At 45.7% G+C, this 24,930-nt stretch overlaps 1 protein-coding gene across 1 annotated transcript in view; it reads right to left on the bottom strand.

The window, feature by feature from the left end:
* Positions 1-1,216: 1,216 nt before the first annotated feature.
* LOC148902146 (uncharacterized) overlaps positions 1,217-24,930 on the bottom strand; it is a 72,452-nt gene continuing 48,738 nt past the window's right edge. Inside the window, 23 exon segments of the mRNA XM_088990470.1 lie at positions 1,217-2,478; positions 2,573-2,743; positions 2,974-3,100; positions 4,474-4,615; positions 4,698-4,885; positions 4,986-5,100; positions 5,173-5,321; positions 5,395-5,460; positions 7,223-7,310; positions 7,313-7,343; positions 7,426-7,631; positions 7,718-7,823; positions 8,051-8,177; positions 8,268-11,353; positions 12,256-12,756; positions 12,844-13,014; positions 13,097-13,267; positions 13,465-13,542; positions 13,636-13,933; positions 14,003-14,098; positions 14,274-14,397; positions 15,223-15,325; positions 16,350-16,445. Coding sequence (XP_088846596.1) covers positions 2,401-2,478; positions 2,573-2,743; positions 2,974-3,100; positions 4,474-4,615; positions 4,698-4,885; positions 4,986-5,100; positions 5,173-5,321; positions 5,395-5,460; positions 7,223-7,310; positions 7,313-7,343; positions 7,426-7,631; positions 7,718-7,823; positions 8,051-8,177; positions 8,268-11,353; positions 12,256-12,756; positions 12,844-13,014; positions 13,097-13,267; positions 13,465-13,542; positions 13,636-13,933; positions 14,003-14,098; positions 14,274-14,392 — 6,114 coding nt within the window. The 5' untranslated portion in view covers positions 14,393-14,397; positions 15,223-15,325; positions 16,350-16,445 and the 3' untranslated portion in view covers positions 1,217-2,400.

Genomic DNA, 24,930 nt, shown 5'->3' with positions numbered 1-24,930 from the left:
CTGTTCTTGAATGGCGCTTGAGGCCGGCAATGTGGGGGCAACGTGGATCCAGATATCGATAATGACTGCGGAATGAGGTGGATCGTTGAAAGTTCAGCAGTAGACTTGCGAAAAAGTGCAACGAAAGGAGGTGATCAATGTCTTATTTCGCAGGTGTCAAAGACAAGGCCCGGGGGCCAAATCTGGCACGCCACATCATTTGATTCAGCCCGTGAAAGCAAATCAAATTACATGATGCATGTTAAAGTCCAAACCAAAATTTCAAATTGTCCCATGTAAACCACTATAACAGTCATTATTCTTGACTTCTAATTTGCAAACTGGTTATTCGTTAATTTGTTGTGCGTTCTGCATGTAAAATGTGGAGGAGATTAAACATTCTAATGGCTTCCCCAACTACGCCGTAACTACAATGAGGTCCGCGGCAAAAAATGAGTTTGACACCCTTGTCTTATTTGGTTTTCTACGGTGGATTACAACAACAGAGAAATAAATACCCCCAAAGTCAAGAATCGTAATGTAGTTGTACCATAAGAAAATCAGCTTCATAATTTTTTGAGATGATGCAAACTATGTTTTGGATTTTAAAATAAAGTTCATTCGACCATCAGCTGTTTTTTCCACACAACTATACGTTTGACCCAGGAAAATATCTCTGCTTATAAAATCCCACATGGGGGTTCCCCATATCACAACAATGAGGCGCTCTAAAAATGCCAGAGACATGGTGTACATGCTTTTCTTACATACATAGTTTCTTCCCTGACTCCTCATGCTTTCCCATTTCTAGCTGTGGCTTACAAACACACGTGGCGGACAATGAGGCACTTCAAAGTGTCCATGCCGGCGGACTGCGCAAAGATCAATTTATCAAGGGTTTGGGATAGCGACGTTATGACGTGAATGGTGCAAATTACATGTTGCAACTGTAGTTGTATCTGATCAACTGGCCATTAGTTAATTGGTACATTACAGTAATCCCTCGCTTTTCACGGTTAATGGGGACCAGGACCCCCCGTAATAGACAAAAATGCGCAAAGTAGGGTTTGGCCAATATTATTTTTTCAATGACATGACCCCCAAATCTTGTCAATGACAGGAAGTTCTCGTCTTGTGACCTTTTGCCACATGTGCAACGTCCTTCCTCGAGTCGGAAAAAAAAAACTCCATCCTGCTTTTTGTCTTGTTTGTTGAGAAGGTGACCAACCAAAGTGTGTAATTTTCTCTCGCTTTTATTAATATCATAATAATGTCACACAAGTTCACAAAGTGTTTTTAAGACAAGTCTGGCTCAGTTTGGTGCGTCTGTGTGTGTGTATGTGTGTGTGTGTATGTGTGTGTACAAACTTTCTACACAGTGCAGTTATAAATAGATGAGCACAAAGAAGGAAAAATGGTCATATTGCAACAGGAAAATAAAAAAAAGAATTCTGATGAAAGCAAACAGACAATTTTAGCACCATCGTCATCCTCGTCAGATTAGCGAATAAAATCAATGAAGTTGCATCGAAAAGTTCCCTCCCATAACCCTGCACAAAAAAAAGAATGATATACAAATTGTACATGAGCAGTGCGTCTTTAGTCTACAGGAAAATGTGGCGTTAGATTTTTTTTCATATACATCAGAAAATGGAGATGGGCGGGGAGCAAAACTATCATGAAAGGTGGCATAAAAATGAGGGAAAGCCCTGTTTTGTTTTTAAGAAAAAACAGTCGCAAATGTTGCCATCCAACAAATGGAGGGAATGTTTCTTTTTTAAAATTAAATGTACAATTTTCCCTCTGCAAGAGGACGCAGACATACCGGAACAAAAGCACCAAATGACGGCAAAACTTTGAAGAGTCATCATTTCCATGTCAAATCAATTAGATTAAAAAGTAAAAAAAAAAACATGCAAAGATAAAATGAACCCCCAGCCCTAAAAAAGAGGGGAAAAAAATCGAAACCCGTATGCATTCCAAACAATTGTACATTTCAAAATTCATCACGCTTTAAAAAAAGGGTAAAAAACAAAAACTCCATATGTCTCTTATTAGTATTTTTCCCCCATTTCCTCTTTTCTAAATACAAGCGACAAGGCCAATGTGGTATATAAATCTAGGCGAATCTACTTTAAGAAAACCAATAAATTATCATTATTTTATTTTTATTTTAAAAACCAAACAGCATGTACAAATGTATTCGGTATTCAAGACAACAAAGAAGAAAAAAAACCCGAATTGTTTCACAAAGCACCATATCCGAGAGGCGTAAACTGCAGCGTCTTGATCTGTAAACAGTAAAAAAGGGAGTAAACAAACCCAGTCAACTACCTTCAAGAATCAACGTTGAAAGTGTTTTTTTTTCTTTCTTTTGTCCTGACTCGCAGGAGTTTTGGTTGTGGCTAGAAGGGAGTCCTGTCACCGTGACGATGAGGAAGAAGAGGAGGAAGAGGGGGAGGTGGAGGATGAAGAAGAGGAGGAGGTGGAAGAGGAAGCCTGGAAGAGAGGAAACATGAGCCTTGGTCAGAGAAAATACAAACGACAAAACGCGGCGGGCGTTTGGGGGGAAGAATTGGGGGTATCGGCGTACCAAGCTGAAGGAATCGTATGTCCCCGTGAGCTCCTCCATGGAGTATTGCTCCAGCACCACTACATTGTTCAGGTTAGGGGTGCGCTCGCGGGCGCAGTCTTCGCAGTGCACCACGTACGTCTTCCTGCTGCTGCTCTCACTCGTCACAAACAGCAAATTGAACACCTCCACCTGCAGCGACAAGAAACTGCCATTGTGGGATGTCTGTTCTAGAACCCCCCCTACACCGTGGGGGGCGGGGGGTTACTGTACCACTGGTCCGCCCATAGAGTGTAAGATAAGGAACTTAGAACGTCAGGTGGCGCTCATGATCGTTGTTTTATTCTATTTATTATTATAGTGCTTGTAGTTTGCTGTGATGGCCGCCAGAGGGAGCAAGCACGCTGTCAAAGGCTACTTACGTCACACTCGTTGCAGTAGTAGGCGGGCTCGTCCTTGACTCGGCCCTGGTAGGAGATTTTCTTGCCGTGCGCCACCAGTTGGTCACGCAAGATCTGGATGCGCTTCATGGATTGCAGTAGACAGTGCCTGCAGAGTAACGTGAAGAGGGGGGGGGGGGGGGTTTACCATGTACAGCTCTGTACCCTTGTACAAATTAGGCAGTTCAACGGATTATCCTCATTACTATGCATTTTCTCCCTGGATCCAACACTGTTCATTATGCCTCCCACAACAAACAAATAAATAATCAACTTGACAAATAAATAAATAGACAGTCAATAAAGTAGTTCATAATCACATAAATATAATAACACCACCCCAGATAAATCGTTCAATCGATAAATAGACAAATACAGAAATGAATACATGAATGAACAAATAAATGAATAAATACATCAATAAATAATTGAATAACTACATAAATAAAATAACATCACCACCCCGTGAAAAAGCAAATAAATAATTCAATCAATAAATAAACAAATATGGAAATGAATAAATGAATGAATACATAAATAAACAAATTCATGAATAACTACATCAATAAAATAACACCCCCCAAAACAATACCAAATAAAGAATTCAATCGAAAAATAAACAACTGCAGAAATGAATAAATGAATGAACAAATACATAATTTAATAACTACATAAATAAAATAAGAACACCACCCTGTTAAAAAAACAAATAAATCATTCAATCAATAAATAAACAAATAAGGAAATGAATACATAAATAAACAAATTAATAATTACATAAATAAAATTACACCTCCACCCCCCAAAAAAAAAAATCATTCAACCAATAAATAAACAAATATGGAAATGAATGAATGAATACTTGAATAAGCTAATTAATTACTTCATAACTACATTAATAAAATGACATCACCTCCCCAAAAAAATCTAATCAATAATAATAAACAAATATGGAAATGGATCAATGAATGAATACAGAAATAAATAAATGAATAAAAAATAATTAATAATAATAAATAAATAAAAAAAAATGTAATAATTAATAATAAATAAAATAACACCACCACGAAAAAAAAAAATTAATCATGCAATCAATAAATAAACAAATATGACAATGAATAAATACATAAACAAATTAATTTATTTAGTTGCAAATTAATACATAAATAACACCACCCCCCAAAAAAATATCCCATCCAGATGACCCAAATCACAAGTGTCAAAATTTCAAATTGTTCTATGTAAACCACAATAAAAGTCATTATTCTTGAGTTATTCATTCATTTATTGTCCACTCTATATGTAATATGTGTAGGAGATGAAACATTCTAATGGCTTCCCCAAATTCATAACGGCCCCCCGAGAGGAACCTGTAGCTACAATGTGGTCCATGGCAAAAAAAAAACGGGTTTGACAACCTCCATCCAAATCAATTCTATACAATTAAATGAGCCAATGACAAACTGTAAAAGTAATCCTCACTTGATCATCTTGTAGGTGTCTGGGTCTGTGATCTTGAGGGTGCGCGCCACGTTCCACGATACGTGAATCATGGGGACGATAGACTTGACCTTCTTCACTTCGTTCCACTCAAACCTTTCCAAGGCAAGCTGGTACTGGTACGCTGTGGGGAGCACACAGAAGCTCTGAGTAGGCATCGCTTTTGTCTCCAGGGGGTCTCGACCCGCGTTTCCGTGTGCTCTTACCGTTCAGGGGTCCCACGTTCCAGGCGATGTTGTTACACCAGCCCACGGCCTGCACCCAGTGAACGGTCCCGGCATTGATCCACACCAGGTCACCCGGTCTCTGGATGAAACGGTACACCGGGATATTGGCGTTGTAGAGGTCTTCCAACACGGGCCACCAGGACCCCGTCAGGTAGTCCACTCCATGCCTGTGGCAAAAACAATTAAGCCCATGACTCAAATCCCGACCTGGCAAGAACCAAACAAAATATATTCTTCAAATGCGCGTCATGCGGGTCGGCTACTCACTTCTCACAGAAGTCGTTGATGGCCTGCCAGTAGTTTTCGTGCACAGAGAACCACTCGCAGTCTCCGGGGCCGATGTTGATGTTCACCGAACAGAAGTTGTTGTTCTCCTGATGGCCTGCGGAGCGTACGACGACGCACTAGGTCACTCACACGCCGCCGCCGTGTGGGTCGATCGCAAAGATCTTACCTGGCGTGCGGCTTCCCGGCACTTTCATGTAGAGCTGGACGGTGTTCATCCCTAGAATGGTGTGTCCCACGTGGCTCAACATGTTCCCACTGGATGCCACACGCATGAACGCAGGAAGCTTTTGGAGTTCTTGGAGTTGTGATTTCCACCTGAAGGACACAAAGTTGTCGTCAATCTCGGCATTGGAGATGGAGGAGCTCCAGCAACCACCGGCGCGTTTACCTCTTGGGGTCCGACAGGTCAATATTGGTCCCAAATTTAATGATCTTCCCCACTGGCTTCTGCTCGCTGCTGTGGGGAATGGACACTGTTGAGTATTGGATGAACTCTACTTGTGAAATTTCTCTGTTGTGGAAGAAATTTCTTAATGGGAAAGGTTTGTAAGTAGAGACGCGTTTTCAATGTAAATGTTCTAATCCATTCCAAGCCCCCTAAAATTCAGACATAAATGTTTTCTGAAGCGTAAAATTATCAAAATATGTAACAAATACATGTTACAATTAAATGATTGTCTAATAAATCAGAGTTGTGCATAACATAGAGGAAAGAAAATGATAATCAATTAACTTAAAAAAACGTCTGTGGCATTTTCTCAAGGACGTTTTCTTTTGTTGGCTTTTAAAAACGTCCATGGCAAATATCAGCATAGTCCGCAATGTGGACCGGCTGGTGAACACTTTTTTTCTTGGTGATTCACATTTGCGTAAGACTATCTGAACGCCTCGTGGTCAGAGGGGCAGCGCTCCTTTCCACACCCTTTCTCATTGAATGCACACGTCAATCGCCTACTTGGAGCTTTTTGCTGATAATTTTACCATTATGGGACCAGAAAATAAACACCACAGGCTCGTGTTCAGCCTCAGTTCAAATGTGGTGCGTTACTATGAATAAATTGAAGAAACTACCAGCCGTACATGTCTACTCTGCTCTGTTTATTTGTCATCCAAGACTTGGGGTGCATTCACGTTCAAGAATAACGCACGACTTCTTATGACTCTAGGCTGTTTGAAAAGCATTGTCTAACTGAATGAGCGGTGACAAACACTTGCCAACGTTTTTGTGTTGCTACACTTGAACGCACCGCACCCCCTGTCAAGATGCGATAGAAGTGATTGTGATTGGTTAAAGGGTAGAGTCATGTGCAGGTAAGGTCATCAGAGCTAGTGTTTTCACACACACCGGAACAGCGTGTCAATAGTCACGCTAAATTGTCACGTGCGAGTTGACAGCTCGGGCGTGGCCGCCGCTCGCGACACTTCAATTACATTTGCATCGCACTCTCTTGTGCTGGCAAATCCAACCGTTTGCTTTGCACGAGGTGATTGTTAGACGCGATCGCGTACGTTTGTTGCTTTCTGGTTTCACGAGTGTGCCATTTTATTGGCCCCGCCCGCCTTCTTTTGTCGCGTTTTATTCCGCGTCCGTGGAATGATCGGACTCGCGCCTTTTGTTGTCATAAAATCCCTGCCAGCACCTACGGGATTCGAAGTGAATGCAGATGACATCGAGGAGCTTGTTGCTGACCATAATGAGATAATCAACACAGAGAATTTGATTTGCCTTCAAGAGGACAAGCAGAAGCAGGCCATTCAACAGTTGATGTGCAGGCTTTTATTGAACAGTTCTATCCAGAAAAGGCTATGAGAATCATCAACATGATGAATGATAATGTGATGCCTCAGTTTCGTAAGACCTTACAAGTCAGAAACCAACAGGTGTCAATTAAGAGCCATCAATGACCATCACAAATGTAAATAAAGTGACTTTATTATACAGTGCAGTGTATTTCTTTCATTACAATACAATAGCACATTTATTATACATAGGATAAGGTAGGTTGTGTAGTTTTGTGTAGTTGTGTGTAGTTGAAAAGTATATTTTATAGAAACCCGGGAATGGATTATTCCCATTTTAATGGTTTCCTATGGGAATTTTTTTTTTGATACACACTTTTCGCCTTACACACTCTGTCTGGGAACCAATTAAGTTCGTAAGTTGAGGTCTCACTGTACCTGACTTCTGGAGACACCATATGACTAAATGACCTTACCTGCCACTTTCTTTTGCGTTGTTGTCCTTGGTTGGGGTTTCAGAGTTGCTCGGCGGCTTCTTGTCATCTTCTCCTTCCTCGTCATCTCGTCATCCTCCTCCTCATCGCTGCCTTTCTCCTCCTATCACATGGCACGGTCGCTTTGCGGTCACGCCTCACCTTCTTGGCAGCGTCAGTCTCGGTTCAAATGCGGAGGACGTTACCTGGAGGCTCTCCTGGAAGCTGGACGCTTGGTACTGAGCGTACTTGGCGATGGTAGTATGGGAACGGCTGCTTTCACAGGGCCACGTTTGACCTGTCCCGGTGGGATCCCAGTTTTCATCTGCTGGTTGCTGGACTTGAGTCCTCACTTCCACCGCCTGCTCCGCGTTGGCCTCCACCAGAGACTTGGTGGAAAACAGGCCCAAGTCTGACAAAGGAAGGGGGTGTGAGGGGTGGTCAGGGGTATATTAGACGCGTGCAATTGTAGAGCGAAAAACACAGATCCAAACGTACTGATCCGCAGAGATCCAGCCAATCCTCGGATGACCGTCACGGGATTCTTTGGGTCTGTGCAGAACTGCAGCAGCACAGGGGAGAAGGCATCCCTCTTGCTCTCCAACTGGACAAATAAAAGACAGAGAATGACAGAATGACACTTTCCATTCTCCCACCCCTGCAACGTCGTTTGAGGGGAGGCCATTCTGAAGCTGGCTTGCATTCCGAATTTTGTCTCGCAAAACCCAAAGCGTCAAGGTCAATCAAGCCACAGCTAGGAAGTCATAAATCGCCGATTGGCATTCAGTAAACCACTTTAGTTACACGGCTAGTCCATTTCCATGGTCTTACATAAATGCTGGGTGTGGGGGGGTTGAGTTTCTCCCTTGGAATTGGCTCCTCTGACGTCATGGTTGGCTTGACGGAGAACGCCGGCAGCAAGAAGGACTCCCTGAACTTCCCTTTCACTCTGGCCCCCCTGGGAAAAAATAGATTGACGGTTATTGAGCGAGCGTTGCATTTTTTTCACACGAGAGGCCCGCGGCCCGGTCCCCTGCGACGGACTCACTTGCAAGATCGGATTATTTCAGCAGCCGTGTTCTTGATGCTGATCTCTCCCAGAGGAATCCTCTTGTCCTCCACCTCGGATGCAATGAAGGTCTCCCGGTCGCCGCTCTCCACTTTGATCAGTCGGATTTTCAGCTCCTTGGGGGGCCCGTCTGACAGCGCCTTCAGCTTCAGCAAGTCGAGCGACGAACCTGAATCAGTGCTTTTCTTCGACCGCCACTCTGCGTGCTCGCCCTCGCCGGCGGAGGTGGAACCGGACGCGTCCTTGCGTTTCTTTTTCTCGGGGTCATGATGACTTCGGCTCTTTCCCTCTTTGCTTTGGAGGTTGAGGTCGCATAGGATCCGTCGGCCCTTCTTGTGGCTTTTGCCATCCTTGTGTCGCCTGTGGCTGCTGCCGGAAGATGTCGAAGAAGACGAGGAGAAGATCGTCTCTTCCCTCTTGTCTCGGTGCTTCTTCCTCTCTCTTGTGTCTTCCTGCTTGTGACTGTGACCGTGCTTCCTCTTCTTCTCTTTTTCCCGTTCTCTGTCTTTGTGTCGCTCCTTGTCACGGTGCTCCTTCACCCTCTCCAGCTTGTGTCGGTCTTCGGATTTGTGGCGGATGGGTTTGTCTGGTTCCCGGCACAGAGTGATCCGGCATCCGTCCGTCAGCTCCACCAGGGAGGACTCGGAGATGGTCGTCAAGCGTGGCTCCTCCTTGACGGCGTGATTAAGCGTACCAACGGGCGTGATCTCCTTTTGGACCATCCTTCCGATGGTGACGCTTTCATCGGCAGGCTTCAACTTGTCGTTTTCAAGCAAATGGGGCGGCGAGGACTTTGAGGGCGGTACCGCCGGACTGAATGGAGTGTTGGTGGAATCAGATGTGGGTGAACCGCCGTGCTGTTGGCGGCAGATATCAGGTCCTAGGGAGAGCGACGAGGAATATTTGACGCCGAGCAGAGCCGACGGAGGGGGTCTCCCAAAGGGTCCGCCTCGGTATGCGTACTTCTGGCTTTCCAGACCCGTTGCCTGAGACTTGAAGGTGCTGTTGACGTCGGTTTGGTGGAGGTGGGGTCTTTGAGGCGGCGGGGAACACGACGGGGTCTCGCAATCCTCGTCCTCCTCCTCATCCTCCGCCTCGCTTTTAGCCCGGTCGGGAAGACCGTAAAGTTTGGCCAGGTCGCTGTGGCGGTAGGTGCTGTTCCCCGTTCCCACCCCCGTGTTTGGGGAAAAGCTTCGGAGGTAATCTTCTTCCTCCTCTTCCTCCGCCTCCTCATGAAGAGAAGAAGCCCGACTGCAAGGGGAAGCCAGCGAACCTTGCCGACTGAGCACAGGCGGGCTTGCGTGGGGGTCGGCTCCAAAGTCTTCCGGATGCTTGAGTGCCGGTAGGAGGTCGGGGGCGCAAAGGTAATTCTTGACGGGAGGGATGCCGGGGGCAAAGGTATCGAGGAGACCCCCGCTGTACATCTCCTCCTCCTTTTTGATGGATTCATCCAACATGGCCATGATGTTGGCGAGGCCGTCGGGGAGCAGGGTGGACAACTCCGAAGGCTCCTCCTCAAACGGGGAACTGTCCGAGCGCAGGGCGGGTGCAGGGATAGGAGGGGCCGGCGGGTTCTCTCTGGGAAAAGCCTGGTAGAGCTTCGGGGGCTCTCGGAGGGCGGACAGAGATCCGGCCGGGTCTTTGGACTGTTTTGGCGCAGCCTGCATGGAGGGGAGCTTGCCAGAGCAGGGGGGGGGGTGCTGCTGGTTCAACCCTGAGGTATTCTGTGTGGGAGGAGGGCTTCCCCACATCTCCCGTTGCCTCTGCTTCTCGCGGGCGTAGTCCGTTTGTGGCGTGAGAGGTGGCGGTCGCAGTCTTTCAGGGGGGGCACCGTTGACAGTCCCCTGGACCGAAGCGCCGCCGCGGCTTAGCCACGGGTAGGGAGGCGAGGCCTGCAAGGGGGCCGCAGGAGCGGCAGGGGGAGGGGGTATCGGAGTGGGGCGTGCGGCCGGGGCCGCGTTGTCACACAGAAGTCTTTCCAGACTCTCCTTGGCATTCTGCTCTTGAACCTTTTTGCGCATCCGTTCCTCCTCCCTCCTCTTCTTCTCCTCTTCTTCTTTACTTTCCCTGAGCATCCGCTGGCGCTCCTCCTCTTCTCGCTTCCTTTTCTCCTCCGCCTGCCTTTCCCACTCTCTCCTCTTGCTCTCTCGCTCCTGCTTGTCCCATTCCCTCTTCTTCCGTTCCTCCTCCTGGAGCATCTCCACTTCCCTCCTCTTCCGCTCTTGCTCCTGCAGCTCCCACTCTCTCCTCCGCAGACGCTCCTCTTCCTCCCTTTTAGCCATCTCTCTCTTTTTCCTCTCCTCCTCTTGCTTTTCCTCCTCCCTCCTCTTTCTCTCCTCCTCCTGCTGCTTTTGCTTCATCTCCATCTCTCTCCTCCGTCGCTCTTCCTCCTCTCTGTCTTTCCTTCTTCTCTCCTCGGCTTGCATGTGGCCCTCGAGCTCCGCGTCGAGCTTGTCGAGCGCCTCCACAATGGACTGAGAACCCGAAGCGGGGATTGGGTGAATCTGTCGCTGGCAGTACGCCTGCGTCGGCATCTGCCGGTGGCTGGACGATTGGAAGTACACGGGAGGAGAAGTGGGAACAGGCTTGGACACTCTGCTCATAATGACACTGTTCCCCGTCCTGGGGAGCCCTGAGGAGAACAAAGACGACGACGTAGAACATGTGGGAACCTGCGGCACTTGAGCCTGAGGATAGGAGGTCTTCTCCATGTCGGCCTTGAGGGGTCCGTTTTCTTGAGGTGTTCCTCGTCCTTCGTGACGAGGCTGACTGGTATTCAGCTGAGGGCCGGTGGGATATCTGTGGGGACCTCCGGTGGAGCTTTGGGGTGCCGACTCACTTCGCTGGTTCCTATTGGCGCTATTCACCTGGCAACCGCCGTCTGGGCCTTGGCGGTTGCCATAGCCACTGACGGAGCAGGAGGAACGATTGGGGGTGATTACAGGGGTGCGAGTCGAGCTGATGGGAGGAGGGCTGATGTGGGGTTGATGCCGACTGTCAGGACCCTGATTGTGGCTCTGCTGGTGATGAGGTATCGGTTCTGGAGGTCTGGAGATGCCGGAATCCTGAGGCATGACAAGAACAATATTATCAGCAATCATCACACATTAACATTTGGTTGCTGGTTTACAAAATGGCACGTTTGCCCCTCCGGCAATTGAAAAGAAGGTTTTATGCTGTTAGCAGTGCTGATTTTCACTTTTGAAAATTTTGGGAAAGCATCGTAAGCAAAAAAAAGAACTTTGAAGTGATAGTATTGGTAGCAAAAACACAGTTGAAATACAAGTTACACATAAATGATGTTGCATGACTTCTCCTTGTGACATCCAGAAACTCCTAAATTGCAGTACAGGAGAGACGATACGTTCTGAAAATGCTTGTTTCTGGTATTAAAAAAATGTGTGACAATATGTACAAACATGCTCAATTCAACTATTTGAATTTACTCCTCAAGTCAAATGAACTTTGATTTACCTTATTTTCCACATTATACGGCACACCACATTACAAGGCACGCCTCCAACGAATGATTAATTTTACTTTCCCCTATATAAGGCGCATTGCATTATAATGTGCATGGTCAGTTAAAGGTGTGCCTTATAATCTGTAAAATACGGTATTTGAATTTCCTTCCTTCTCCCCAGAACAAGTCAAATTAACTTTTATTTACCATATTTTCTGCACTTGAAGGCGCACCACATTATAAGGCGCTACAGTAGAGGCTGGGTTCACCAATTGCTTTGTGCACTACTTTTTGTACAAGGGAAAGGGATTCGGCGGTAGTTGCGAGACCTGTTGCAGCTCAATATTACTTCACATATAAATCAGACTGGATTATAAGGTGCAGGGTCATCTTTTGAAGAAAATGAAAGCTTTTGGTGGACCTTGTACACCAGAAAATACAGTATTATTTTCTGCCTATAGGGTGAAGGCCAACCTGACGGTGTTACTCATGTCCACAACTCACCAAATGGTGGTTGCTGGGCCTCGTCTGGTACCTCCACACGTCATAGGATCCACTCTGCTGAGGTACTGAGGTGACACCGGTCGAAGGTGGTGGCGGTGCAGGGGGGCCGCGCTGTCCCAGTCCTGGGTGAGGCTGAAAGTGGCTGTAAGGCACACTGCTGCTGCTGGCTGGGGGTTTTGCTGGTGAAGACTGGGCGTGCCGATGCTGGTCTCTGTCCCCTCTGGCAGGGGCTGGTGCCGCAACGAGAGGGCCTCTATGGCTGTGGGGCTCCGTGGCCTGGCAGGGAAGAGCTGGACCCGGTTTGGGAACGGGGCCGCGATAAGAAGAGTGGGGGGACTGCTGGTTGACAGCCTGAGGTTGAAAGCAGTCTCTCTGCAGAGGGGGGGCGCCGCCTGGGTTGTAGCTAGCAGGGGAGTTCAGGGGAGGCGACACGGTGGAGGGAGAGGGTGTGGCCGGTGGTGTCTTTTGGGGGTAGCTGCTTAGTGCTTGTTTGTGGGCTTCCTGAAAGGTGGAAAAAAAATGCACGTATAACGTTTGGTCTGATGTTTGGATAAATGAGAGCAGCAATAATCCGGGAAATAATCTCACGATTCGGCATAGGAACTCCGGTGGTGACGGGTTCTTGCGATCACAACTTTGAGGCTGCCAGCTAGTGCTGTCCTTCTGAAGGGGGTTCCAGAAGGCTGGCTTGGCGTGGTGGGGCTGAGATATCAATGCCTGACCTGGTCCAGGAAAGTGTTGCTGGCCAGGGTGCGAGACCTGCACAGGTAAAATTATTATAAAGTGAATAAAAGAACAAAGACTTTGGAATGCATTCCAAAAAGGGACGCGCTCGCGTTACCTGATCGGAACTCTTTTTCCTCTTATTTGGACTAGGCCAATCATCCGCGGACAAGCGAGTGGGAGGGTGCACCGAAAGCGATGGAGTGTGCTGGATGACAGAGTGTTCGCCAAGCTGAGGGCGCGGTCTCTTCAGTTGACTCCCAGGCATCTTACTAATGTGTCCCCTCTGCTGCAAAGGGGACATTTTGAGTCGCGGTGAGAGAGGGTGAGAGAAGGTGAGAGAGGACGAGAGAGAGAGAGAGAGAGAGAGAGAGAGAGAGAGAGAGAGAGAGAGAGAGAGAGAGAGAGAGAGAGAGAGAGAGAGAGAGAGAGAGAGAGAGAGAGAGAGAGAGAGAGAGAGGTCAGAGCCAATCATAGAGCGCTCACCTGATGCACCTGAGCCCACATGTTATCTCCCAGTAGTGGCGGCCCCCGGGGCGCGTGATGCTCCTGAAGACCCCCAAACTTAACAAAGAGCAAACAGAGAAAAAAAACATTCACCAACAGTACAAAGAAAAAAAAATCACGTTTGACTTCAACACAAGCAAATAAACTCACCTTAAGCGGTTGGTTCGGCCTAGTGGCGGGCAGATGCGGCGGAGGGGGGGCCGCCCCGCTGCCTGCGTAGCCACCATTGTGGAGGCGGAGCGAGTGCTCTGGGAGAGTCACGCCAGGATGTCCTTGGGCAGGATGGTGGGATTCGTATAGCTGGCTGAGTTGCTCCCATGCCCGGTGAGGAGGGGGGGGAGGATGAAGGTGATGAAGAGGATGATGAGGAAGTGGCCTCAGCTGCTCCCTGGGCAGACTCGGCAACATTGGCTGTGGGAGATCCACTTTCTCCCCACCTCGTATGGGCCTGAAAAAGGATGGGGGGTCAACTAAAGTTCCAATGTTGCGTCCGTTTTTGACCTTGGCGTGCACTTACCCATTGTTAAAAAATTTATTGGGTTGATTGAGTCCATGAATTGGACTTGGAGGTAGATGGGGAAGGAGCTGGTGGTGGCTCATTCCAGGCAAACATCTGAAGGACAAAACAAGACATTAAATGACATGTTTATACCATGCAGCTTCATCCTCCCACCACCCCCAAAAACTGGAATGTGCATCAGGTCTGTAATAAAAGCATCCCGTTCTAATTTCAAGTAGAGATTGTTTCATGTGTGTCTGTTTGCGTTTGCATTGGCATGGCAACGCACCTGCCAGGTGGCTGCCAGGCGCGGCCGCCCACGGGAGCCCAGGCTCCCCGGTTGAGTCCATCCAGAGAGAAGGAATCCCGTGTGCCACGCCCGACAAACTGCTCAACTGCGTGATGCATCCAGCCTGCGGACAAAAAAAAACAGTCACTACTAGCTTCTGTTTGATTCCAAGGCAACACACAGAACAAAATACATGTTGATGCGGAAACATCCATCCCATCCTTTTTGTAATCCGTTGATCCACACAAGGGTCGCGGGCATGCTGGAGCCTATCCGAGCAATCTTCGGGCAGTGTGTGGGATGTACTCACACACGCACACCTCACATGCATATATTTTTATGTTTGTATTTAATCTCTCTCTTTCTCTCTCGCTAGCATTAAATTTAGGAAGCTAACTAGCTCGCTGTAGCTGTCTCTCTTTCTCTCTCATATTTAGCCAGCTAACTAACCAGCGCTCTCTATCCCCCCATCCCTCTATCTCACGTGACATTTAACCAGCTAACTAACTTGCGCTCTCCACCCTCCCTCTCTCACATGATATTTAGGCAGCTAACTAGCTACCTCTCTCTCACTCACACACAGGCACGCGCGCACGCACACACACACAAAATCATTTAGTCAGCTAACTAACTAGCACTCTCCACACTCCCCCTCTCATGATATGTAGGCAGCTAACTATCTCTCTCTCTCTCTCTCTCTCTCTCTCTCTCTCTCTCTCTCTCTCTCTCTCTCTCTCTCTCTCTCTCTCTCTCTCTCACTCACGCTCTCTATCTAAATAACTGCCTTACCTATGAAGGTTTACATACAGTATATGTACATATGCACTCCATAAATATATAATTCATCCATTATCTGAGTCACTAATCCTCACAAAGGTCCCAGAGATAATGCGTAACCGCCCCCTTCCCCTCCCTCATTTTTAAGTTTTTTTTTAACTTAAATACCCACCAGACTAGCCGCGTCTGTGAAGCCCTCCACTGCAGCACAGAGAGGGCTTCACTCCAGTGCTCAAAATATTTCGTCTGTCCCTTTCCTCTGTCTTCAGCTGTGACTGTAAAGACAGAAGAGTGCATTTTATTTATTTATGACAACAGCCTTTCTTTTTTCATTTTGTGTTTTGTTTTTCCAAATTATTATGTTCGTGGTAACCTTGCAGAAATCAAGTCGCCTTTGGGAGACTTATGGCTGCACTGCCTCAGACGGCCTTTTGGGGGCATTAGCAAAACAGTGAGAGGATTGTTATCAGGGCCCAGATGGTTATTTTGAGGAAGGGAGGGGAGGGGCGGGGTCACTTACGAGGACATACTCTGGTTACAGTAATCCTTTCAAAGGCCCTGTGATGATAAAAGGAAAAAAAAGACTCGCTGTGCCAAGTGTGTCTGGGAGTGTCTGCAATGATGGAAGTGTTGCCAAGTGTGAGAAGTGGGCGACTGTCTGCATATATGTTGCGCCTGGTGGATACACGGGGGTTTAATCTCATTACAGCAGCATGATGGAAGGAGGGAGGGTGGGGGGTAGTGACAGACGGTCTGAACAGGACGGAAGGATAGATTAAGAAGAAATGCTGGAGATGGAAGGAGTGAAGTGTATGGAACAGAGAGGACACCCACACATCTTCATGGTTGGCCCACGAAATATGGGCATGCATGAGGGAGGATGTGGGAGGGAGTAGCTCGCCTCCCTGCTGTTCTTGGAACAGCAGATGACATCAAAGGTGGAAGGTGTCAAAATACAAAGATGGCTCCAAAGCACTTCATGCCATTCGAGGCAAGAGTCTCAAAATATTTCGGGGGGTATTATTTTTCAAAATTCTATGAGCTACAAAAACAGCGCGTATACATTCAATTCCTTTCCCCCCAATTTGTATGGGCGCTCTCGTCTTCCAGTGCTCCCAAATTAGCTCCGCTCACACTCAAGTCATTCTCTCATGCACCCACACACTTTGCATCTCTATTTAAAGCTTCGGCCATTTCAGTCCCCCCGCACTTTCACTTCGCCGTCCCCAGCTTATCACAACACCCGCTCGCAGCCACGCCGGGATGCTTGGTGAGACCAGATCAGGCACGTGCACGCACTTGTATACCTCCCGAGCAGCACCAGTTTAGCAACTTGACGGTCGTTGTTGCGACTCAGCTTCGACCGCCGGTCATCTCTAGGGGGCCTCTTGGACACTGGAAGACACAAGCAGCACCACAAAGATGTTGCTGTTGAGCTGTCGAGGAGACGATGGCGACTTTGCGGAATCACCTCGACATCAGTCGTAATAAAGACTTTGTCCACTCAATGCGCAGAAACGTGACATGGGACATGGCAGGTAGCTAGCAAAGCGATGCTAATGTCAACAACTAAACACAGTAGAGAAGTGTGTGTGCATATGTGTGTGCGCATGTATGATAACTCAGCTTGCAGAGAAGGGACAGGGCATTTCCTCTAAATCACAGGTGTCGAAGTCAAGGCTCGGGGGCCAAATCTGGCCCACCACATAATTTCCTTCAGTCCACGAAAGCAAATCAAACTTGTGAAATTCCATGATTCTTGCTAAAGTTCAAACCAAAATTTCATATTGTCCCATGTCAAGCACAATAACAGTCATTATTCTTGACTTCAAATGTGTAAACTGGTGATTGAATTATTTGTTGTGCACTGTTTATGTAATATGTGGAGGGGATGAAACATTCTAATGGCTCCCCCAAATTCATTGTTCTGGAAAATGGCTTTCAGCTTATTAACAGCCGTGATGTTGCGTTTCCAAAGTTGCCTACAAGCAAGCATAACAAACAGGATGCAAACAGACAGGTGGTTTTGACTCAAAGGCCACGAAAAAACACAAAACACGACGGTGAAATACCCCCACCACCACGCTTATCATCAGTTACGCAACCACGTTGCTCAAAACCCATTTGTTTAAAATTGCTTTCAATGTCTAATTCTCTCTATTTTATTATTTATCATTTTACTTATGGTTTTATTGTTATGTGCTGTGTTCTATTGTTTTTATTGTGAAGTGTCCTTGGGTGTTTTGAAAGGCGCTTGAAATAAAATGTATTATTATTATTATTATGTTGGTGTCGTGACACAGGAGTTGAAACCAAGAAGCAAAATAGCACTCAGATCAAGGCAGCGTAGCATTTTCTGTAAGATGAAGTGGAGAAATTTCTCCACTGTGAGACTAATAAAGGCATATCCAATGCTAAAATATTAATCATTCGTCGCAGAGGATAAAGAAATAGTGTCGTGAGAACTGCTATTGTCCGACAACATATGTTGCACCATGTTTGTGTTCCGATATCCCACCAGTTGAAAGGTCATAGCATAGTGACGACGATGCAATACATTAGCCCGTACAGTGGGACCTTGACTTACGAACTGTAAGGCTAAAAGTGTGTATCCCAAAAATTAATTTCCCGTAGGAAACCATTAAAATGAGAATAATCCGTTCCCAGGTCCTTTCTAATTTTGTAAGCCTTACAACTACACAAAATATATTTTATTTTACGTATAATAAATGTGCTATAGTATTATGATTAAAGAAATAAACTGTACTGTACAATAAAGTCATTTTATTTACCTTTGCGATGGTCATTAATGGCTTCTTGACCAATCACGTGGCTTTAACCGAAGACTGGGGGCGGGGAATAGAGGACAAAAACAGTGGCCACCATTTTCTTGTTAGTAGAACGGGCTCGTTCGCGAACGACACATCACTTACTCATTGTGGCACCTCCGTGTGTATTCCGAAAAGTAGTTCGTCTGCCAAGGTAAAATGTTCATAAATGTAACGTTCGTAAACCGATAAGTTCGTAAGCCAAGGGGTTCGTAAACCAAGGTTTCACTGTATATATTTTCAACAGTGACGGACCGTCATAGCCTGCAAAGCCTTCTCTGCTGCCCTAAAAAATATCAGAATCACGGACTTATGTGAATTATATTTTTTCCATGAATTTTTATTAAATAATTCCAAATTGTCTCCCAGCTTCCTTTCATTACTTTTCCCCTGTTGTGCTGCTTCCAGAAGTGTGTTTTCATTTTTAAGCATTTAACCAATCACATTTCAGGCATCATTTGTTACCAGGGTCAGAAATCAACAATGCCTTCGTGAAGGCGCTGGTCAACATCAGAGTTTTCACAAACTATGATTGGCTAGTCACTTGCTAATCATAGTTTGCGAAAACTGCTCTGATGACAAGTCGCGAGTGACAAGAGCATACTGGCCAGAGCTAGCCTACTGTATCGGCAAATATATTGTGTTGATTTAAAAGTAGTTTTGTCAACCCACAATGGCTGAAGGAGGAGAAGAAATAGATTTGGTTGGAGACTTACTGTTAAATCCATTGTCAAGACAGACTTTTCAAGAAAAAAACTGACATAATTAAGAAAGGTTGGTCAGTTATTTCTGGCTAATAGTACCCTCTAGTGGACTTGTAGGAAATCACACCACACTTTTTTTCAATCTGGATTGATTCAAACGTAGCACTACTGAAGAACCACCACGGCCCACCACTGGTTTTCAATTATGTGACAGCATTAAGCAGTGTCTGAAACTCATGACAAAAAGTTAGCGGACACCTGGGCAGACAACTCTAAAAAGTTGCCTGCCCGGCCATAAAGTTGCCTGCCCTATTTTTCACAACTTGAAACACAATAACACGACTAATCGGCAAAAAAACAACAACATTGTTGCGAAGTATAAAGGATTTTTCTAAATTAAGGAAGTACCTACCACAAATGCTCCCTTCCTTAATAAATGGTAAATATCCCTTGCTGAAGATTTTGCTCCAGTTGTCGTTTGTCGTTTTTCATTTGTCATTATGGTGCCCAATGCAAGTGTGCGTTGCATTGTCTGCTCAAAGCCACGTGGACTCCGCTTTCTAAGCGGCTTTCAAAACTCTCAAGTACACTTTTCAGTCAAGGTGTAGTCCGAAACAGGTTTCTGATCAGAAGCCTGTTTCGTACCGGTGCGTTTGATTTAAAAAAGAAAAAAATATTTTTTTTTTACTTGAAGAAGTTGGCGGCCACTCGGGCCGAGACGTTTTGAAAGTTGTATGCCTGACGTGAAAGTTGTACGTCCCGGCCACCGGGCAGACGCTATTTCAAACACTGCATTAAGCTAACAGACGTAATGACAAACACGGATACAATCGGCGATTTAGCTCTGTGATGTTGACGAGTTCTGTAACACATTGGCCTTCAACTCTGACAGGCAGTCAAAACAAAAAGATTAAAGCCATCCCCCTGTCCTTATCTTCTCGGGAGTCTCTTTGAATCAAACGCTACGTTGAAAAGTTCCCAGTCAGGGGGATTTGTGAAAACAAAATCAAAAGGGTGCTTAGAATTGCTTCAATGTGACCTTGGAGGCATCAGCTAAAAGCTGCTAAGTAGCGCTCAAAGTCGATTGCGCTAATGACGGGTGGGTGTCTTTTGTTTTGTCATTTACAGGGAAGTTGAGAAGATGAAACTGTCGTCACAGTCAGGAAGTAGGCCTCCCTGCCCGACGAATGGGGGCGGAGGCAACCGACGACTATGGCTTCCTGTTGGGCACACACGTCGCAAGCGCCTCTTCAGGACAACTAAGGTTGCGTCGTGAGCTTCACTTGAAACACTCGCATAAAAAGGTGCTTAAGACAGAACTGGACCTGTTTGCGATATGACTCACAAAAGCCTCATTGAAGAACAACAATGTTGTGATATCACTCCTCACAACACTTCCATCCACCAAAAAAGAAAAACAAAAAAAACATCCTTCCGATTCTGGTTAAGATTCTAGTGAAGGTGTGACATTTGTTATTACTCAACATTTCTTGTTTCAACTAAGACGTGCCAGACAGAAGAAGATGACTCAATGTCCGGAATGCTGACACACAAAGTGCGGGCGTAGCCGACTCACTCTCCATTTCTACAATGGCTCATCATCGTCGTCTTCCATCATCCAAATTTCCCCACAACTTTTGACTTTTTGTGAATCTTGTGATGACAGGAACAAGCCGCGCCCCCCACGCCGCCTACACAGGCAAAGCAAGACATGTGATTGGCCACCGAGCGGGAGTGGTGTCATCACACCAACCCTGCGTGTTGACTTTGTTGCGGTAAAAGTCTGGAGATCATCTCTGGCCCGTTTGTGTCGCTCTTCCGGGACTATTTAGGATGAAATGACCGCTTTTTATCCACATGAGCGACCACATGAAAAGAAAAGGACTTTTCCCGCTCATCAATCCAAGCGCCATCGTGCGTTATTTCACATAGTTGCTCAGACGTGGATACAAAATGTCACTGTGTCATTTTCCCAACCGGCCCATAAAGTCTCAAAGCAGTTTATAATTATAGCGAAGCCCGCTCAAGGAAAGACAAACATGGACTTCACACACATAACGTTGCGTTGCACTTCATCATTTTCCATCACTCTTACCAGAAAGAGATAATTAGGAGAAATGAAAGGGCAGAGAAGGTCCCCTATTTGACTGGAGTCATAGGTGGTTTTATCTATATTAGGGATAGGTGAGTAACGATATGAGGTATTGGATTGCATCCGCTGATACCGAAATCAAAATCTAATCTGGTAAAGTATTTGACGCTAAAATGCAGCAGTTTGACACAGAAAATATATATGTATATGCTCTGAATGTGTTAATACAGGGTGTCCAAAATTTTGCAAAGGGGGCCAGATTTGGTGATTAAAAATGTAGGGGGCGGGCAACCTTGGCGGATGGTCTTTACAAATAACAGCAATTAATGGAAATAAATTTCAGCGAGCCATTCTGTGTTTCACATTTGTTTTTTTATTTTAATTTCAACTATCTTAACTCCTTGCCTGCCAGACGATGTGTAAAAATGTGTCCATTCCAGTGCCATGGTTTTTCTCATTTTCATTCAAATTTCAGATCTCATAGAATATTGAGTTTTGGGACTATATAAACATTCAATGCAGTGCAAGAAACCTTAGGTTCTCTTCTTTTATCAGGAAGAAAAGAGTTAATTCCTAGGTTATATGTGTCTGGAGTTATCTGAGTTTGAAATGGGGGCGGCTGTACAAAAGGCAAAAGCTGCCCCCTCGTGGAAAGAAAAAAACTTTGCCAGAGGTCTGACCAACACTTTATCGGCACCCCCACAAGAAGAAACGTAACCCGAACAAATTTGGGAATGGTGCTTGATGTCACACTTTTAAATTGCGAATAAATTTGGGAATGGCAGTGGAAGAGTTAAGTGTGTGTTTTGGTTAATTTGAAACATGCATATCAAAATTGAATTGACATTGAAAATTGAATATTCACTTAAAGGACAACCGACGCCTCCGGACAAGTTGTGTCCATAATTTGTAAAATCGCTTCAAATTACTTCTACTGAGCGTATTTTACAAAGATTCCACCACATATAGCTATGTTTTATGTTTTAAGACTCGCGCTGAATATTCTGGAAGTCTTGTTTTTGAGTTGGTGACGAGTCCTGACGTCACGTCACGGAAGGAACACCCCTGACCGAGAAAGGACACATAATGCATTTTGCGGTACTTTGTTTAGTCTCAAAACTTTGTGTTGATCGCGAAATTAGAAGGAAAACACATAAATAACACAATGGTGAATCGTTGTGTGTTGCACCGAGACAACTATTTGATATTCGCTGACACAAATTCCCAGGAGACAAATCAGCCCATTTCCACGGAGCTTGGTCGCCATCTTCTGCATTTTTTGGGACACTACATGCTCTCATTGACGGCTCGAATTGATATAGAGGACTCCTTTAATCGATTGCAAACATGTATGCTTTCCTCTTCAGAACTATTTGAATCATATTCACAACTGGATGAGTAACAAGAAAGCATCTTCTCCGAATCTGAAGCCATTGTTTTGATTCTCCAGCAATTCAAGACGTCTTGGCGTGACGTCATGAACTTCTGAAAAGGCCCAATTCGCAGCTCAATTTTTTGGCAGATTTTGGACACTTTAAGTCATTTCTATTGGTATTTTGCATTTGAAAAAACATGTCATACAGCGTGTTTTGGGTATTTTAGATGCTCCAAAACATTTTTCTGATTAGGAAACAAAAAGGTGGTGTCGGTTGTCCTTTAACCATCACTTTTTTTAAACACTAACTTTTTTGTAACAGTTGAACAGAAGTAATTGCTCTTCTGTTGATTGTCACCATTTTATAAAATATTTTTTGGGGGTAAAAATCCCCGTTTTAGAAAATTGGAGGGCTCATTCGTTCAATGACTGATATACTAGTTTGCTGTTACTAATTGTGTCAAAATGGCAGTACTAAGCATGCGCAGGTAACCGTGCGACTGCCCAATGTATTCATTCTACATGTGGGCCAGACGTTATTGATTTTATGATGGAGGCTGCGGGCCGGGTGAAAATTGACCACGGGCCGCATTTGTGCTAAAACGTCACAAACGTATGCTAGCGGCTGTTTAAAGGACAACCGACACCATTTTTTTGTTTCCGAACTGACATCATGAAAAACTTATCGCATCTAAAATACCCAAAACACGCAGGCTGATATTTTTAGTCAAATGCAAAACACCAATAAAAAATGACTTAAAGTGTCCCAAAACTACTTCAAAATGACCCTGGAAATTGCGAGTTTCAGAAGGTCTTGCCCCCTTGTTCGTGACGTCAAGCCAGGACGTATTGACTTGCTCTAGAATCAAAACAATGGCTTCAGGGCTTCAGATTCGGAGAAGATGCTTTCTTGTTACTCATCCAGTTAAGAATATGATTCAAATAGTTCTGAAGAGGAAAGCATTAATGTTTGCAAACGATTAAATAAGTCATTCTGTATCAAATCGAGCTGTCAGGACTCCAGTGTAGCGTCCCAGAAAATGCACAAGATGGCGTCCAAGCTCCGTTGGAAATGGGCTGATTTGTCTGCTGCGAATTTGTGTCAACTAGTATCAAATAGTAGTCTCGGTGCAACACACAACGATTCACCATCGCGTTATTCATGTGTTTTCCTTCTAATTTCGCCATCAACACGAAGTTTTCAGACCAAAAAAAGTACCCAAAGTGCATTGTGTGCTTTCTCGGTCAGGGGCGTTCCAGACGTGACGTCACGTCAGGTATCGTCATCAACTCGAAAACAAAACTTCCTGAATATTCAACGTGAGTCTGAAAACGTAAAATATAGCTATATGCCGTGGAATATTTGTAAAATACGCTTAGTAGAAGTCATTTGAAGTGATTTTACAAATTATGGACACAACTTGTCCAAAGGCGTCGGTTGTCCTTTATAGATTAATGATCACTGTGAAATATTTTGCATGAGATGTTAGCAGGCGGCCCGATAGTCAAATGTGTAGCACACTGGCTTCATCGTGCAAAGGTCGCCGGTTCACGTCCCGCTCCGGCCTCCCTGTGTGGAGTTTGCATGTTCTCCCGCGTGGGTTTTCTCTGGGTCCTCCGGTTTCCTCCCACATTCCAAAAACATGCATGGCAGGCAGATTGAAGACTCCAAATTGTCCCTAGGTGTGAGTGTGAGAGTGACTGTTGTTTGTCCTTGTGTACCCTGCGATTGGCTGGTAACCAATTCAGGGCGTCCCCCGCCTCGTGTCCGAAGACAGCTGGGTTTGGCTCCAGCACCCCCGCGACCCAAATGAGGAATAAGCGGTACGGAAAATGGATGGATAGAGATGTTAGCATCAAGCTACGAGAAAATGATGTGGGGACTGCACAGTCGTTAAATGTTTTTAACTTTATTGACTTTATTTCTTTTTTTCTGGGAACTAATGGTTAAAAAACACCACGTTTGAAAGTATCTTTTAATTGCTGCGTAAATCTATAGTTTTAAAACGACAGAACAGGAACATATAACAGTGATAAATAGAGGCTCACTGCCAGTGTACTCAAAGGAAGTCAAAAGTAGCGCGCCTGCGGGAACATCAGCATACACACAAGCCGGGTCTCACTGCGCGGTGGAATTCCACATGTAGCCGCCTGTGGAGCGCAAAAAGCGTCCTCTGTCTCTCCCTACGAGGGACAAGGTGTCTTCTGCGTAAGGTAGAAGGCAAGCAACACTGTGCGATCAAGACAACAACCGCTTTGCGTCCCTTTTGAGTGACGGACAAGCTGTGGTTAACACTTGACCTGTTGCTGTGTTGCCGTGTTATTCGACACCTGCCTTCAATTTGGGGCTCAGAAATGACACCACAAGCAGTGGGACACGCACACACACAAAGTGCCTTTACCCTTTATTTAAGCATGACATCCAATCGCTACTGTCGCTTGCTGTCTGGAGAAAGCAACAAAAGCAGTCACAAGGGTGGCAGACACCCACCATGTCCACCTCCCCCCAAAAAAGTCACAAAGCCAAGATACACAGCGGCTTGTTTAGCGCGTTGCCAGGCAACCGCCGAGTAACATTTTATGGCAACCTCCTGATCCATTTCTTTGGACACATGCAGTCAAGAACGCTTCTTGACAATACTTTGCTTTTGGAGTTGAGTTATCGCGACCCAAGTGTGTGTGTGCCTCTTAACAAAAGTCATTATACAAAGTACACACGCGGGACAAACGTGGGCGAAGGGGCTCTTTTAGCTTTTTACAGCCGCCTTACCATGAAAGCTGTTATTCCATGTCAATCGATCAGATCGGAAGTGGACGTTCAAAGGCTTTTTCGAAGGGGAGGGGCTCGGTCAACACACACTCCAGGGGGTCGGTGTAGAAA

This window comes from Hippocampus bargibanti, linkage group LG02 (assembly GCF_051943395.1).
Source record: "Hippocampus bargibanti isolate YZ-2025 linkage group LG02, ASM5194339v1, whole genome shotgun sequence".
NCBI lineage: Eukaryota > Metazoa > Chordata > Actinopteri > Syngnathiformes > Syngnathidae > Hippocampus > Hippocampus bargibanti.
The sequence above is the reverse complement of the archived record's forward strand: the minus strand, read 5'-3'. Positions and strand labels throughout refer to the sequence as shown.